Source organism: Diachasmimorpha longicaudata, chromosome 15 (genome assembly GCF_034640455.1).
Source record: "Diachasmimorpha longicaudata isolate KC_UGA_2023 chromosome 15, iyDiaLong2, whole genome shotgun sequence".
Classification (NCBI taxonomy): domain Eukaryota; kingdom Metazoa; phylum Arthropoda; class Insecta; order Hymenoptera; family Braconidae; genus Diachasmimorpha; species Diachasmimorpha longicaudata.
Genome location: NC_087239.1, coordinates 3,795,778 through 3,810,410, shown reverse-complemented (window position 1 = coordinate 3,810,410; position 14,633 = coordinate 3,795,778). Strand labels below are relative to the sequence as shown.

At 39.0% G+C, this 14,633-nt stretch overlaps 1 protein-coding gene across 4 annotated transcripts in view; it reads right to left on the bottom strand.

Moving 5' to 3' along the window:
• LOC135169688 (semaphorin-2A) overlaps positions 1 to 14,633 on the bottom strand; it is a 189,785-nt gene that overhangs the window by 77,879 nt on the left and 97,273 nt on the right. Inside the window, exon 1 of one of the 4 annotated variants that reach the window (XM_064134901.1) lies at positions 9,985 to 11,242. The exons of the other annotated variants lie outside the window; for them this stretch is intronic. Coding sequence (XP_063990971.1) covers positions 9,985 to 10,033 — 49 coding nt within the window. The 5' untranslated portion in view covers positions 10,034 to 11,242. Of the gene's footprint in view, positions 1 to 9,984; positions 11,243 to 14,633 lie in introns of those variants that run through there. 4 annotated transcript variants of the gene reach the window in all.

Genomic DNA, 14,633 nt, shown 5'->3' with positions numbered 1-14,633 from the left:
TCCTCCATTAATTTGCAAATTCGTTTCAATTTTCCCTTCATGATTTTCGCATGTGTCGTGGCATAAAAAAAAAAAAAAAAAAAAAATTCACCGGCAGTACATGAAAATAACTCGGCAAAGCAACGACCGAGTCATTAGTGTGTGTAACTGCCACGCGAGTAGAGGCGTGCGGGACTTTTCTGTCGCGACATGTCTGACTGCGTGGTCTGGCGTGTACGAGTATTCCCCCTCAGTTAGAAGCCAAGTGGCAGTGGAAAACGTTCACCGATGCATGTTCTTTTTTTTTTTCTCGTAATGTAGCGGCAGACAGTCTGTCTCCAACGTCCACATAATTGCGTTTAAGTATAAAGCAGTCACATCATCAATGTGTAATGTTGGTACACGAGCGAAAGAAAAAAAAAATATTACGTGAGAGTTGGGGAAAAAAAGATGGAGAAAAAAAAAAAGTTTACTTGTACAATCACAAAGGCGGCACGCACTAGCAAAATATTCTCCTTCTCCAGTTTTTGTCTGTTCACTCTCGTTAGATTCTCCATTTCTTTGCGTCCCGGAGTCGGCCAATCTCTTCGCTGCGTAGTTTTTTTTTTTTTTTTTTTTTTTTTTGACAGGTTCCACTGACTTTGTACGTATTTCTTACAACCTCAGCGACTCTCGTGCACGTTATTGCCTCCTGCGTTTACCTCCCTTTGTCCCGCCTCGCAGTTTATCGCGAGAATAATAAGATTGTGCTTTTTCATTTCTTTCTGTCTCTGGCGTATAACTCTCGGCGACATTTATCGGTTTGCAAACATCCACTCTCGCGTTTAGACTCCTCCGTCATGTGCTTGACTGTAAACTCATTCATTTCGAGATTCACCCGGTTCTTGACTCAATTTTATTACCCGCTGCAGCGCAATATTTCCGGATTCATTTCTTCATGGCTTTATCGTCTTAGGAGGTACACTTTTCCGGAACAACGATAGTTAATTATAGTATGAATGGAATTTAATGAAATGAGATTTATTGGATTGTGGAGAGCGATTATCTAGATAATGTCAAAACGATTTGACTATGAAGTATATATTTATAAAATATATCTTTTCCGGTGATGTCTCCAGAGTAACTGACTCTTAGTGACCAAATTGTTTACAGTCTGGACCTATTTGACAAAAGGCCGTTGTTTATTAATTTCTTTCTATTCCTTCTCTGGTTCTGTTTATTCAAACGGTTGTAAACATTTCGGTACTGTTCGGAGAAAAATTATAAAATGCTGACATGGCTGAACACAATTATGGACAGACGATTAATTTTTAACAAAATACACCAATTAATTCCTTCAAATGTTTAAAAAAAATTGACGCAACTTCCGAATTGAGAATTTAAAATTAGACAAGGAGATCATCCCCAAAGCCCATCCGGAAAATTCAAATTCGAGTCAACAACATTTTCTGTCATGAAACGGCGAGACGTATTTGTCATCGATTGGGCCTGAAACTGAGTCCCCACGAGAGGCCTATGATGTTATTATAAGATCTGGGCGTCGGACAAAGTTTTTGAGCCTCACATGGACTTTATCCAGACAGTCCTCACTTTAGCCTCATAACTCGCGACTATCGCAGAGACGAGTGTGCCAAAATGGATCGATGGGGCAAGATGAAACAATGAAAAGTGACTCCTCGACATAATTAAAACAGAAAGATAAACGTTTTCCTCACATTTTCTTTAAATGAACTTCCGTTGATTTATTCTGTTTCGTCATTTACAGTGCGATTTTATTATAATTAATGTTTATCGTAGATGTGGGTCCCAAACCATCCTAAATCTTGAAGACCAAAATGTTGACGAGACCCTGAAGGGCCAGAATATTTTCAGGAACACGCGGAGGCTTAAATCAAGGTCCTGATCTCTTAAGGGCTCATTCAAACCTCACATTTGAGTTCCAAATCAACTCTGAAGTCTGAACGAAGCCCAAACGAGAGTATTGACATCCAATTAGGGTCGATTAATTAATTAATTATGTCTAACTAATTAATTTATTAGACATGTGGACTCGGGAACGCCAAAATTTCGCAGAGACATTTCTGTCAATGCACTTTCACTTTAGTATAAAATCAATCGAGAGTAATTGCACCAGACAAAAATGTAATCGAATATCAGTCTAGAGGTACCTTGAAATCGAAGAAATCAAAGTCACATCCTCTCCCTGATTCTCATTGACGGTTGACTCGAGTCATGCACACGATTGCCAGGATCAATATGAATTATTATTTCCAGAAATGTAGACGTGATTGTTGGCAGTCAAGTATTCCGAAACGTTTGAGAATGTGGCGTGACAAAGAGCCATTCACATTGCTACTATTCAACGTGGCTCTTTCTCAAAGGCCAATTATATGCTTTTGCTGAAATTAGTTTTAAATTGAGAATCGTTTGCAAACGTTGGAGTTGAGGGCGATTATTTCTCATATCAGCTAGACATTTCTTGCTGCCTTTTCACGAATCATTCTTCATGAAAGTTGGTAGTTGATATTCAAGGGAGGATATTACTATTCCGGTTTTATTGAATGTGTCATCATACTGTTTCTATCATTCTTCTGATCATTATTAATTGTCCGGAAGGGTCCGATAGATCAAACTTTTTTCGCATGAATTGAGTGACGAATGCTCAGGATATTTCACCCGTATTTCAACAATGTGGGGGAGGAGAATTCATATAAGAAGTTATGGAACATCTATTTGTCTCGTGGATTACAAAATTTTTCGTTTCATTAATTTTTTGTTTTTAGAATGAATTGTTTATTCGAAGATCTGCTTCGGTTTTTTTAGGACGAACGCATTTGGAAGTTAAACTGTCTGCAAATATATAGCAACAAATAAATATCCTTCGCTACTTAATTAGGAGACGATATTTATTTAGTTTTTAACAAATACGTTTTAGTGAAAGACTCGATATAATTCTAGCTGAATTGATAATCCGATGTGGTTTACTCGAGAGACGGTTCGAGTGTCTCTGGCACTAGGTTTGTCCAGAGTGAGAGGTCTGACCCAATGATAAGGACCTTTTGTCTATTGGGTTGTCCACGTGTTGAGTTGTTTAAGTCATAAGCATTCGGTCGACAGTAAAAATAAATCTAATATTCAGATGTTGATACGTTAAATAATAAAAAAAGGGCGATATCATTTTTAAAAAATCGAAGTGAACGATTATTCAAATTAAATGGTGATGACCCAGCATTAAAAAGTCGTCGGTTCAATGCAAATATCTGTTCTTGTAGATTCACTTCCAGCTGACATAATCCAATGTCATAACTGAGTTAGTCAAACATAAACTGTACCTCTCGTTAACCTTAAAGAATGTTATCGCAGACGTCGTGTTTACATAGTACCGCAGTCGTAAGTGATACCCCACACGCATGTCAAACAGTGTTGACATTCAGGCGTTTGAGGGTTAAACTTTAATTTATCGGAGTCACAAAGAAGTCTCAGATATCAAAATATCACGGAAATTAAATCACAGGAAGACATTTTCTTTGATTCTTGCGATACATTTTCACTCTTTCTAATTTGTATTACGAGAATTTTTGTTTAATTTTGATTTAATGATTTGTTAGTTTTGAATTCAATTTGTTAAGCATTTCTCTTTTTGGATGTTTGAATCCAGCTTTGAGGGTCATATAAAAGATTTTCTACGAAGGACTGTGGACCTTTCTGGCCATCAAACTGTTTTGTTGTTTTTGAGATAGTTTTCCCTTGTCTCTAGTTGTCAGTCTCTAGTTAAGACTAATGCTTGTTATTTCGAATTGTAAAATTCTTAACAAATCACGAATGACTAATCAACACGATATAATCACTTGAGAATCGATTTCAGGCAATTACACGAAGAATTAATTTCAGGAAATCCATAAAAATCAATAAAAATAATCTTACGATCACTGTTTCGAAAATCAAATGATTATTAATAACTATTGGGTGCACTATTACATTAATAAAGACTATAACGATCCAGACAAGGATTAGTCTCCCGAGAAAAGCGAAATAATTCTAAATAAAAAATAGAAATATTTAGTTTTTGTCAAATTTCAAAATTGAAATGAAGTATCGATGACTCATTTGAAATTTTCATCGATCCATAGACTAATTTTTATAAAAAAATTCCCTCCCCGTAATAGGCTCTTTCCCTTCTGTCAAAATATGAAAATTCTCATCCCTTCCAGCCCCAATCAACCCCTCCTTATATCAACGATGTTCCCCCATTTCTAATCAAAAAATTGCTAAAAAATCCCCATAAAAATTTCATTATCCCTGAGCTCGTAAAGATTATATCACCCAAAAATTCGACCTTTCGGGGAACAACAGAGTCTGGAATAAATGACGAATCATTAATTTTAATTAAAAGAAATGGAATAGCCCTAATGTACACAGAACCTCTTATGAAATTTAGTCCTGGGGTTTTACGATGTGGATTATGACTCGGTAAAGTTTATCAGAAGGGCCGATGTCGGGTGTTTGACACGCCAACGCCCAGTACCACGACATGTATATAGAGAATTCAAGCCAGGGGGTGGTACTACCAAAAGCTCGTGGTCGAATAATTCCTCCCTTCGACAATAACCACTCGATGGGCTTGCGCGCGCTCCACTGGAGACTGCGATTGCGGAAGTGCGTTCATCATGGATAATCAGTCGTTGAAATCTCGTTAGGGGTGAAGGGGTATAATCAATCTGATGAAATGACTCCATTCGTGAAACTTCTACGATGCTATTTAAATTATAGGATTAATGGAGTCTGGCATAAACTGACGTTAAATACCAAAACAAATTCTAATGTGAAATAATTTCGTGTCAATTTAGTCACACGAAATTTTAATTTAATTTAACAATTAAAATCGTTTTCAAATTTATGTGAATCTCTTGGAATTGAATTTAATGGGAAAGTTTCCGTGTCAATTATTTGAAAATTGCTATTATGTGCAATGGCCGTTGGAATTCCAGAAATTACTAGCGAACGATCAACTTGAAAATAAAAATTTTGGAATGAACAAACTGATGAATATTTTTGCATAATAAATTTGTCAGAATTTCCCAGGAAAATACTTTGCATTTCATCTGAAGAGTGAAAAGCTATTTGAATTCTCAAATTTCTATAAAAAAATAACAATTGTCTTCCACTAGGAAGATCTTCCAAAGATCTTTCAGTAATTCTTGGGAAGATTTCTGCAAAATCTTTGACAGTAAAACATTTTTTTACGCAAGTCCTCCCCGATCTTTCCCCCAACTTTTCATTCCCAAAAACTTCCGCACGTTGTTTTAATGCTCCTCATTTCTCAGCAACAATTTTTCTCCAGTGAAGGCCATTAAAAGCATCAAATCAGGTACAGATATTCATCGCAGATCTACTCAGACCTGGAAATACCCAGAATCCCCTTCGGCAAACAGACGAAAAGTCATTGTCTTGACGATGATATTTTGAGATTGTCTCTGAGACGGGAAGCAATGACGAGATACCACGAACCACCGTCCTATTCCACGAACGTATGTATTTCCAGGGGTCGCGGTGGGATACTCCCCGGAACAACTGGGACGAGATTTTATCTCACCAGGATAAATGATTGCTTTCTCCATTCCTCAGGATGACTGTACACTGGAGTGCCACTTCTCTCATCCTCCTCACCCACATCTCCACCCATCGGCCAGAGTGAAGTTGTCTCGGGTTTTGGTACGTCACGTCTACCCATCCATGTTTCGTGACGACCTCCAAGACACTGTTCGACTATTACAGAATAACAGGATACGGGTATATAACATACGCCAGAGGGTAATGCCTGTCTACCTCATCCGTGCTTATGTTGATCATTGTATCGGTTGAGTCAATATTCCAGCATAATAGTCTAGACCACACAGCTCACGTCAACCTGCATCAATTTCATCTCATGTACGTTGACACTGTAATCAATCGTGACAATGCGGTCTTCACTGACTGGTCTGTTTGAATGTTGAGTCATTAGGGGTAAATCGGGTCAGGATAATTCCCGAGGGAGGGGAAAGGAAGTTCCAATTTTCGCCGGATGCGTTGCTGTTTTTATTCTGACGAAACCGAATGCGCCCTCCGCGCGTCCTATTTGAATTTCCCGCCTCGAGGACATTGACGAATGAAGAGAAAGTCTCATGCATGAAGGTCAGCAATGATTGACGATCGATTCTAGTCTGGCCGGTGTAGAACGAATGATGATCGTGATATGATTTTGTCGGGCTGACGGTTGTGTTGTGGTCGTACAGCTGAACGCGAAGTGGATCGTCTGCGATCACTGGATTGAGTTGAGGAGATCAATAGGCGATGCGATTTTTCCGAAAACCATAACCTGGCAAAGTTGTTTTCATAATAACGCAGTGAGTGCGACCACTGCATCTGGCAGGTGGTGATGGGGCACAGGCTGTTCCGATCCTATCTTCAAAACCGGTTCCTTGCCGACTCAAGGGTCTGCGGAAGACACAGGGGAACACATCATGGACTGTCCGATATATGCAGCATCGCGGAAGTGCGAAGTGGAAATAATCGGGAATTGTCAATGGCCCCGGGCGGCAGAAGGTCTTGTGTCGTCTAGGGAGTCGTCGGGAACGGTCGCAGGATTTTGTAGAGAGCGCATGTGGCTGAAGTGTGTGACTGTTTACGTGGCTAGTGGAAGCGGCGACTTCGAGGAAGAGTGAGAGTATGAATGGGACTAACCGATCCTCGTTGTCGGAGACGGGGGCCTTGGGCAGGGACCCAGTTGTCTTCTCCGGGTGACGCTGTCCAGGTTGGTGGCATGAGCGGGAATTAACTTTATAACACTCCCTGCTGAGGTACGCGCAGGTGCCGCGGGAGGCGCTGGGGTGGACGTTAGAATGTTTGTGAGGCGGGAATTTCGAAAACCATAACCGCAAAGGTTTGTTTTCGTAATGACGTTTGAAGGGCGGAGGCAAGTGAGTACTTTCCGTCCTCGGAAAGTTCTAGAAAGTCGTTCTTGATGGGAAGTCCTTGCGACCACTAAGGGAACTGCTGACTTGCCCTACTCTCTCGTAGTAGGGGACATTCAACCGAATAAATTGATCAGATTCTGTTTGCAATAACGACTAAAAGTGAATGAAAAAAGGTATCGGTTGTGTCACATAAATTTTCCCCTGGAAAATAACTTGCAAAACTCGTGCTGGGATAAATTTATAAATCGTAGATGTCGGGTATGTTGGTGGACTTTATGGGTTCGTATCTGTGTCAGAGTGTCAAAAATCGTGGTTGCGCAATTCTCACTGTTGTATTTTTTCATCCTGGTACACAACAATATTTATGAGGATGTTTCATCACTCGATCCGGTATTTCCGGCATTTCTGGACCAAATGAATGTATAGATTGTCCTACATTCCAGCAGATGTACTAAACCACTGAGTGACGCCATACGAAAATTTCGGCTTCCGGTGAAGTGACGTCACAGGCCTTTTTGTACCGCTTAAAAAAATTATTTTTTATGGAATGATTTTTTCTTATGAAATATTCGACTCGTTTGACAATACAAATCATTTCATATTGAACTATTTGATGTTAAAAAAATTGGCAGATACAACTGATAAAAAAATAGACAAAATTTATTTGTAAATATTCGAAAAAACGAATTGACAAGCGAGTCGAATCGGAAGATGGAGGAAAAATGTATAATAACTAGCGTAACATTAATTACATTGTAAATGACTCAGTGTGGGGGTAACATCACGTTAAACAAATGAAAAAAAATGTGAATCATTAATCTGGAATGACGCAATCGATATATTAATTTTCCGTAAAATTTCCAAATGAAAGCTCACTGAAGGAGAATTTAATATCCTGAGATTGATGGGATTCCGCTTAATTTTCCCCTACCTCATTACGAACCATCAACTTCAAAACTCTTAGACATCAAACCACTCCTCCACGAATATGCCAAAAGTATTATCGCGATGATAAATACATCGTCAACCCAGTGACTATTATCTCGAACGTTGCCCTAATTTTTCTTCGCCGTTTGATGGAAAGGGGTTTACTCCCCTTATTACTGTTTTCTCTTCCCCTCCCCAAAAGCGTACACAACTTTTCCGGTTTTAATTCCCTCATGACAACCCTGCTGCGATACAGATTAGGGGGACATGTTTTTGCTGGTTGTAGTTATTCGTGCTAGCGCATTTTGAAATTCATATACGATAAAAGGGTGATTTTATTCGGAGTCACGTTAATTTAATTTATGGAGAAAATGCACATAGATATGATGTTTTTCGTCGGTTGAAAACAGGGAGTGATTAGAGAAATTATGCCGGTAAAAAAAATTTCGATTCATAAAATACTGACTTTGACCCTCTTTTCCCGGTATTTTATTTCGTTATGAAGTATAAGATATTATTTTATGAACGTGTTGGGGGAAAAAAATTGGTGAAAATAAAAATTGGAATTTTTTTTTGTCACAATTTTATTTTTCGCGCGGTAAAATTGTCAACGATTTTCCTGCGATTCTGAATGGAGTTAGTCTACAAAGAGAGGTATTTTCTACAAAAAGTCGATATGAAAATTGGAAAAATATTGCAATCGCTCACTTGTGAAACAACAAAATGTTGTTCCCTAAATTTTCTCGCGAGTTCTGGTCGGATTTTGAGGATTTTCGTGAAAAATCCACCAGAAATTTCCATTTAAGCCCCTCAAATTTTCAGTATCAACACTGGGATCAAAAAAACCCGTTCGATTAAAATCCCCTATTTCCAAATCATTAAAAACCTCTCTGTCCCAAACGAAATTCCCCCCATGTCAAGGATACACCATTCACAATCGTCATTTCAACCTAATATTTACCCTAAAAATAGTTGTATTATTCTCACCCCTTACAAAAACTCCATCAACCAAAAATCCCCACAATCCTCTGGTACACATTCAAAACCCAATTGGCTCGTCACGCGAGTGGCGTAAGCCCCGATGTGGCCCTTTTTCTCCCTTATTGCCTGAGTTTACCATCGATTCAACAAGGTGCCATGCCGAAAGCCACAAAAAACATGCTACCAGCTTTTATGAATTTAGTTATTACCCCTTGAAAATATCCCCCCACCTCCTCCGCCCCTCCCCTCCCTAACCCCGTCGAGATCCACCCCCTCGTCCCGCCAATAGTCATGAATACAACTAGACCACACGACGAAATGTTTGGCTCGCGAGTCTCATGTAACAAACGTCAACATGAGCATGTAGCTCAGTGGCTTGTTCATCTTGTTTGGTGGGTTTTCACATTCATTCGTGGAAAACACAACGAAGCATCTATGGCCATTTTTTTTTTACCCCTCTCATTCGTCCACACAAACTCAACCCAGAGTGATAGCTGTGTACCAACATTTGGACGGTTTTTTTTTTCATGACAATGCCAACGAAATGTCGAAATCCGACACTCTCCTCCCGAACAATCTATTTGTCGGCTGTGTAATCCGGGGCTTTGCATTGTCAGTTGCATACACTTTTGTGAATTTTATATTTCTTTTTCGTTTGTATCAAATGAAAAATGCCCTCTCCCACCGATGAAATAGAAAAATAGAGAAACGGGTTATGGTGTTAGCATTGGTACTTGAAATTGGGGCGGTATTGTTTCCCTTTGTGAGATGTTGAAAAAGATATTGAGAACATTTTGAATTTGATACGTTTATTTTGATTATGAATAGTTTGTTAATCCATATTATTGGAGTATTAAGTTGAGTTTATAGGATTAATTTGAAGATAAATGACGGTTACATAAAGGAATTAACGAGGATGACGACGAAGTGACGGCCGAATGTTTATATAAACATAAACAATAATTTCATAAAGAGGAAGAACAGAGAGTTATTTAATTTAGGTAATGAATATTCTTTGAGCTTGTGTGATCAGTTTTTAGTCTAGTCTAGAGATCCGTAGAGAACAGACGTTTCTTCCTCGTGTCCTTTCGAATAAACAAAAAGTTAAAGTTAAATCCACTGAATTTGATATTCACTTATATACCCCATATCCAACACATAAAAATGCGATACAGCAACTGATAAATAAACATTGGAACTAAAGGGAAAATAGGAGAGCGAATATTTGGAAAAGTATCTTATTTTAAGAGAATCGAAAATTTCATTCATCACCAAGTTGAGTGAGATACGTCAACTCGACTGTTCCAATTTTTATTTCACATCTTTCTATTATATCACTGGCCTACATTAGCCAAAGAATCCCCAGAGGAAACTGAATTTATTGGGCTCACCAACGCTTCGCCGATGTCCCTATCTGCAATGCGCGATAGAATACACTTTTTTCGGAATTGACGTCTCTGACAACCGACCATAAGTCACTTTCTGACGTCACAGCCCCAGGGGTCTAGCTGGATGTTTCACTGCATCGATTCTCATGTGACGTCATATGAATATAGGCTCGATGGTGGCTAGTTTCGCATAGTTTATTAACCCACCACCTATCCATCTTCATTTCACTCGATCGTACGTCACTTCGAAGACACCCTATGACGTTTTCGTGCCATTCGATTCAACTGTAATGACAGTCACGTAGAGTCGAGTCAATTTTTCATGAGGTACCACGTAGGTTTAGTGAATAAGGTGAAAACACTTTGGTATAAATACGAGAGGCCTGACATTACGGAAGGTTAATCACACGGACGATAATATTCAATAAAAAGTACCGGACACAAACGTTAAAATTACGTTTCCAGACGTCATTGGCGTTCCGAAGGCTAATTCAACGATAATTATGAATCAGGATTGTAATTTTACCGCTGTGTAAAGTTGTGTAAAAGTGAATTATTCGGCTGATGAAGCACGACGACGACAGCGGCATGAGCTATAATTTTTTTGTTGGAAGAAAATGAATGAGAAGTCGCCAAAAAATACAACATTTGGAAAAATGTCAGAATATTTGAACAGCCATTTTTGTTATTATGACTTCAATACTTGTTTTAGCCCATCCCACACCATTTCCCGCCAACGGCCCAACGATCGGCTCCCCCCTCCCTGCCTGAATCGCCCGAACGTACCCGAGGAGTCCCGAAGACTGGATAGCCCGTCAGTTTCTGCGAATTCACGTATCAGGGGACGCAAAAATTGCCCGCCATTTCTATAAAAAGTATTCAGCTTCCAAAAATTTATGTTCGTCGTCGTATTCGTTCTGGAACTTTCAGGTAAATGTTATTGGCTCCAGAAAAATTACGAATCTTTATGGGCTTTTTTCGTAGTAGATTCCAAAATTTACCGAGACAGACAGAATTGATATTTTCCATTTCTTCAAAAACTACCGAGAAATCATGCTATTGAGGGAAAGACACCTTTCACTGGCACCTTTTGCCGGCTTTTACGAAGCAACTGATTTTGCTGCTCGACAACACACTGCCTTAAACGGAAAAAGAAACCCCGCGAGTTCCATTGATGTTGGGGTGAGGAATTCTCGTACATGCGATGTATTCTTCAGACGTTGTATGGTCTATCACCTTCTTTGGGCGCTACATCACCTGGTGGATAGCCAGTTTCGACCTTCTAAAGACATCCGGCGCAGCATTGATGGCTTAATCCAGTCAAAATTACGATTTTTCTTCGGAACCGGGATCCAACAAGGGTCCGATGGATGGGAAAAATGCGTGCGAAGAAAAGGTGATTAGTTTCTAGATTAAATCTGGGGCTATTGATTGATGTATTGCGGTGAGTACTATTGTGAAATTCGGAGCTTAAAATAGATGAAATGGAAAACCAAATTATGACCGAATAATAAAAGTAATGTTCCATAGAAAGAGGAACATGACGGGATATTTGATGGATCCTGTGGGGACGAGTCACTCCACTGATTCAATAATTTCATTCCAAATGAGGTTCATTAACTATTAACGAGTAGTGGAACTGAATCTGATGAAATGAACATTCGTGACTAGTTAATAGTTAATGAAGTTGTGAGCAATAGTTAATGAAGTTGTGACCAATAACATTTATGGAATTTATAATTGTTAAAATGTCCTCGAAATAAGTATTAAAAATATATCTAATTAGATATATTATGATCCTTATTTCCAGTATATTGGATTGTCAATGGTGGTATGGATAACCAATTGATTTGTTTACCATTTTATTATCTACTATGAAGAGTTCAAGAACCGCAGAAATGATTGTCATTAAAAAATCTGGAATAAAATATTGCTAAAAGGGTTTACCATCGAAGACCTTCAGTCATGCCTCCACACACCATAATTTCAACGATTCAGTGAAGTCTTAATCTTTTTTGTTTATTCACTCTGTGTCTAATCACTTCATAGTTGACATTTTTATCCGGATAGCTGTAATGATTCAAAGGTGTGAATGTTATTTTATTCTCTTTTATTTAATACTCTCGAACGGCTCGGCTTCGCTACCTTAGAGGAACTAACTAAAAATACTAAAGGGCCTCAAGTTTTCAAAGTTTAATTTCATATTCAAGTTCATCGAGAACAGGTCGACAATAACATTCTCCGCGGTTTCGTATCCGAACTTCGAGTTCTTTTTTATATCAAGATCAATCTAGCGATAATATTTGTATAAAATAGAAAGTAGAAATTCAGTGAATAAGTGACTTGTGTACTATTTATTCCAGGATTATTCGCCCTTCCAACAGTTCCTGTTTCGAGATTGTTTCACCCACCGAACAAACTATTTCCCCAAATTCACTGATCCATCCAACGAACTTGAGAGCAACCATTTTATCGTGGAATGACGACTCATAAAGATGAAATCATCCTCATAAAAATGGACTCATACATGACCCACGGACTGTTTTACCCTCCGAGTCCATTTTACCCTCTCCTCCATCACCCCACTACCGCTTTCTTCTGTTCTATAAATCTCTGAATTCCCGTGAGCATTCGTTCACTGGGAAGTTAGTCAATTCCGCACGAAAAAGCGGATAAGGACAGAACCCATTTTTCAGCCTCTTTTTGTCGTTCAACCCATTGTTTTTAATCCGAGGAGCGAAAACTTACGGAATTTTAATCATCCGCCGTGTTTCGTATTTTCCATTACAATCACCGAGAAACGAATCCACTGGCTATAAATTTCTCGGGAAATCGAACACGACTCCTTTAACGGGATCGAGGAGGGAAAAAAAAGGAAGAAATGCGGAGAAAGAGGAGACGAAGGGCTGGGCTCAGTGAGAAGAGGAATCCCTGAGCAAGACTCCCTTATTGGTAGCGGATCTAATTTAGCGTTACGTTCAGACTCTCGGAGCGTTGCACGACACGAGACCGGTGGGTTTGGTTAAATTAGAGAAATTCCCCCTACGCCAAATTTACCGGGTTGGTTACCTACTAACCGTTGGGAAATTTATCGTACGCAGGGCGAATGTGCGTGGAGGGGCCCATAATGGTACTGACGGGGCAACTTGTTTTCATTCCATCGGGCTAAAGTTTGAGATCGAAAAACGCGGAGAAAACGCTATTGGCAGTAACGAGGTACATTAGGGAAAATTTCCAGTGAGAGTTTTAATTAAATGGTGGAGCGCCTTTCTTCGGGTGTTCTCGGGACGATTGTAGATAAGTAGTTCGGGCGATTTGAAATTTTTTTGAAATGTGATGGAAGTAGATGAAATTTTTAAACTTTCGATGTGAAGGTATTCCGGAAAAAATGTCTATTAGAGTTATTTAGGGGTGGAAGGAGTTACTAGAGCTTAGATTTGAAAAGTTATTGATCAAAAATTGAGCTTCAATTCAATGATAGTCAGGTGATTTGAATTTTTTTTTTGAAATGTGATGGAAGTAAATGAAATTTTTAAACTTCCGATGTGATGACATTTCGAAAAAAATGTCCATTAGAATCATTTGAGGGTGAATGGGCGAAGTCGATCGAGGATTGTCGCCAAGTCTCGGTCGAGTCTGAACACTCGATGAGTCTTCGATCTTCACCCAATCTTGCTTCAACCTTGAGAATCTAGAATCGATCCACCTTCGTCAATTCTCAACCAAACTTCATCCAATCTTCACCCCATCGTCCATTGACCCTCGGAGCGTTACAGAACTGAGACTTTTGTTATTGCGAGTCATAAAGTCCAGGGTTTCGCACTAATTTTTTTCATTTACCCAACTCCCTCTAACGAAACAATGATTTCACTTATTTACAAGCATTGAATTATCTCAAATTACCCCATTTCCAATCCAGTTCAATTCCATTTGTTGCGAAATCCATTTTCCCACATTAACGGACTCTCGAAGACGCAATTTATCTGTTGCAGAAACGATTCGAATATTCAAACAAGTTTTTTTTTCTCCAGGAGTAAAAAAATTTTGATTGGAAAACATTTCCTTCTCCTTTTTTATAACTTCAATTGCCGCTCAACGATCAATAAAAACCAAACAAATCAACCCACTGCATCATTCATTTTTATTCGTCAGCTTCGTTCAAATCTCTGGGCAAATGGTTGCGTTTTCAAAAACAAATACTCGGCTCAACAACGTTTTAAAGCATTGTGCAAAACGATTCCAACGAAGTAGAATATATTGGCAGGATTTATAGGCCACTAAACAAAAACCCCTTGGCGTCTATAAACTATGGAAAATCCTTAATTGTCGGCACTGAGTGAGCGAGAAAAAGCGGAAAAGAGAGACTACACGAAGTGGTGGTGGATGTAGCCGTTAATTTAGTTTG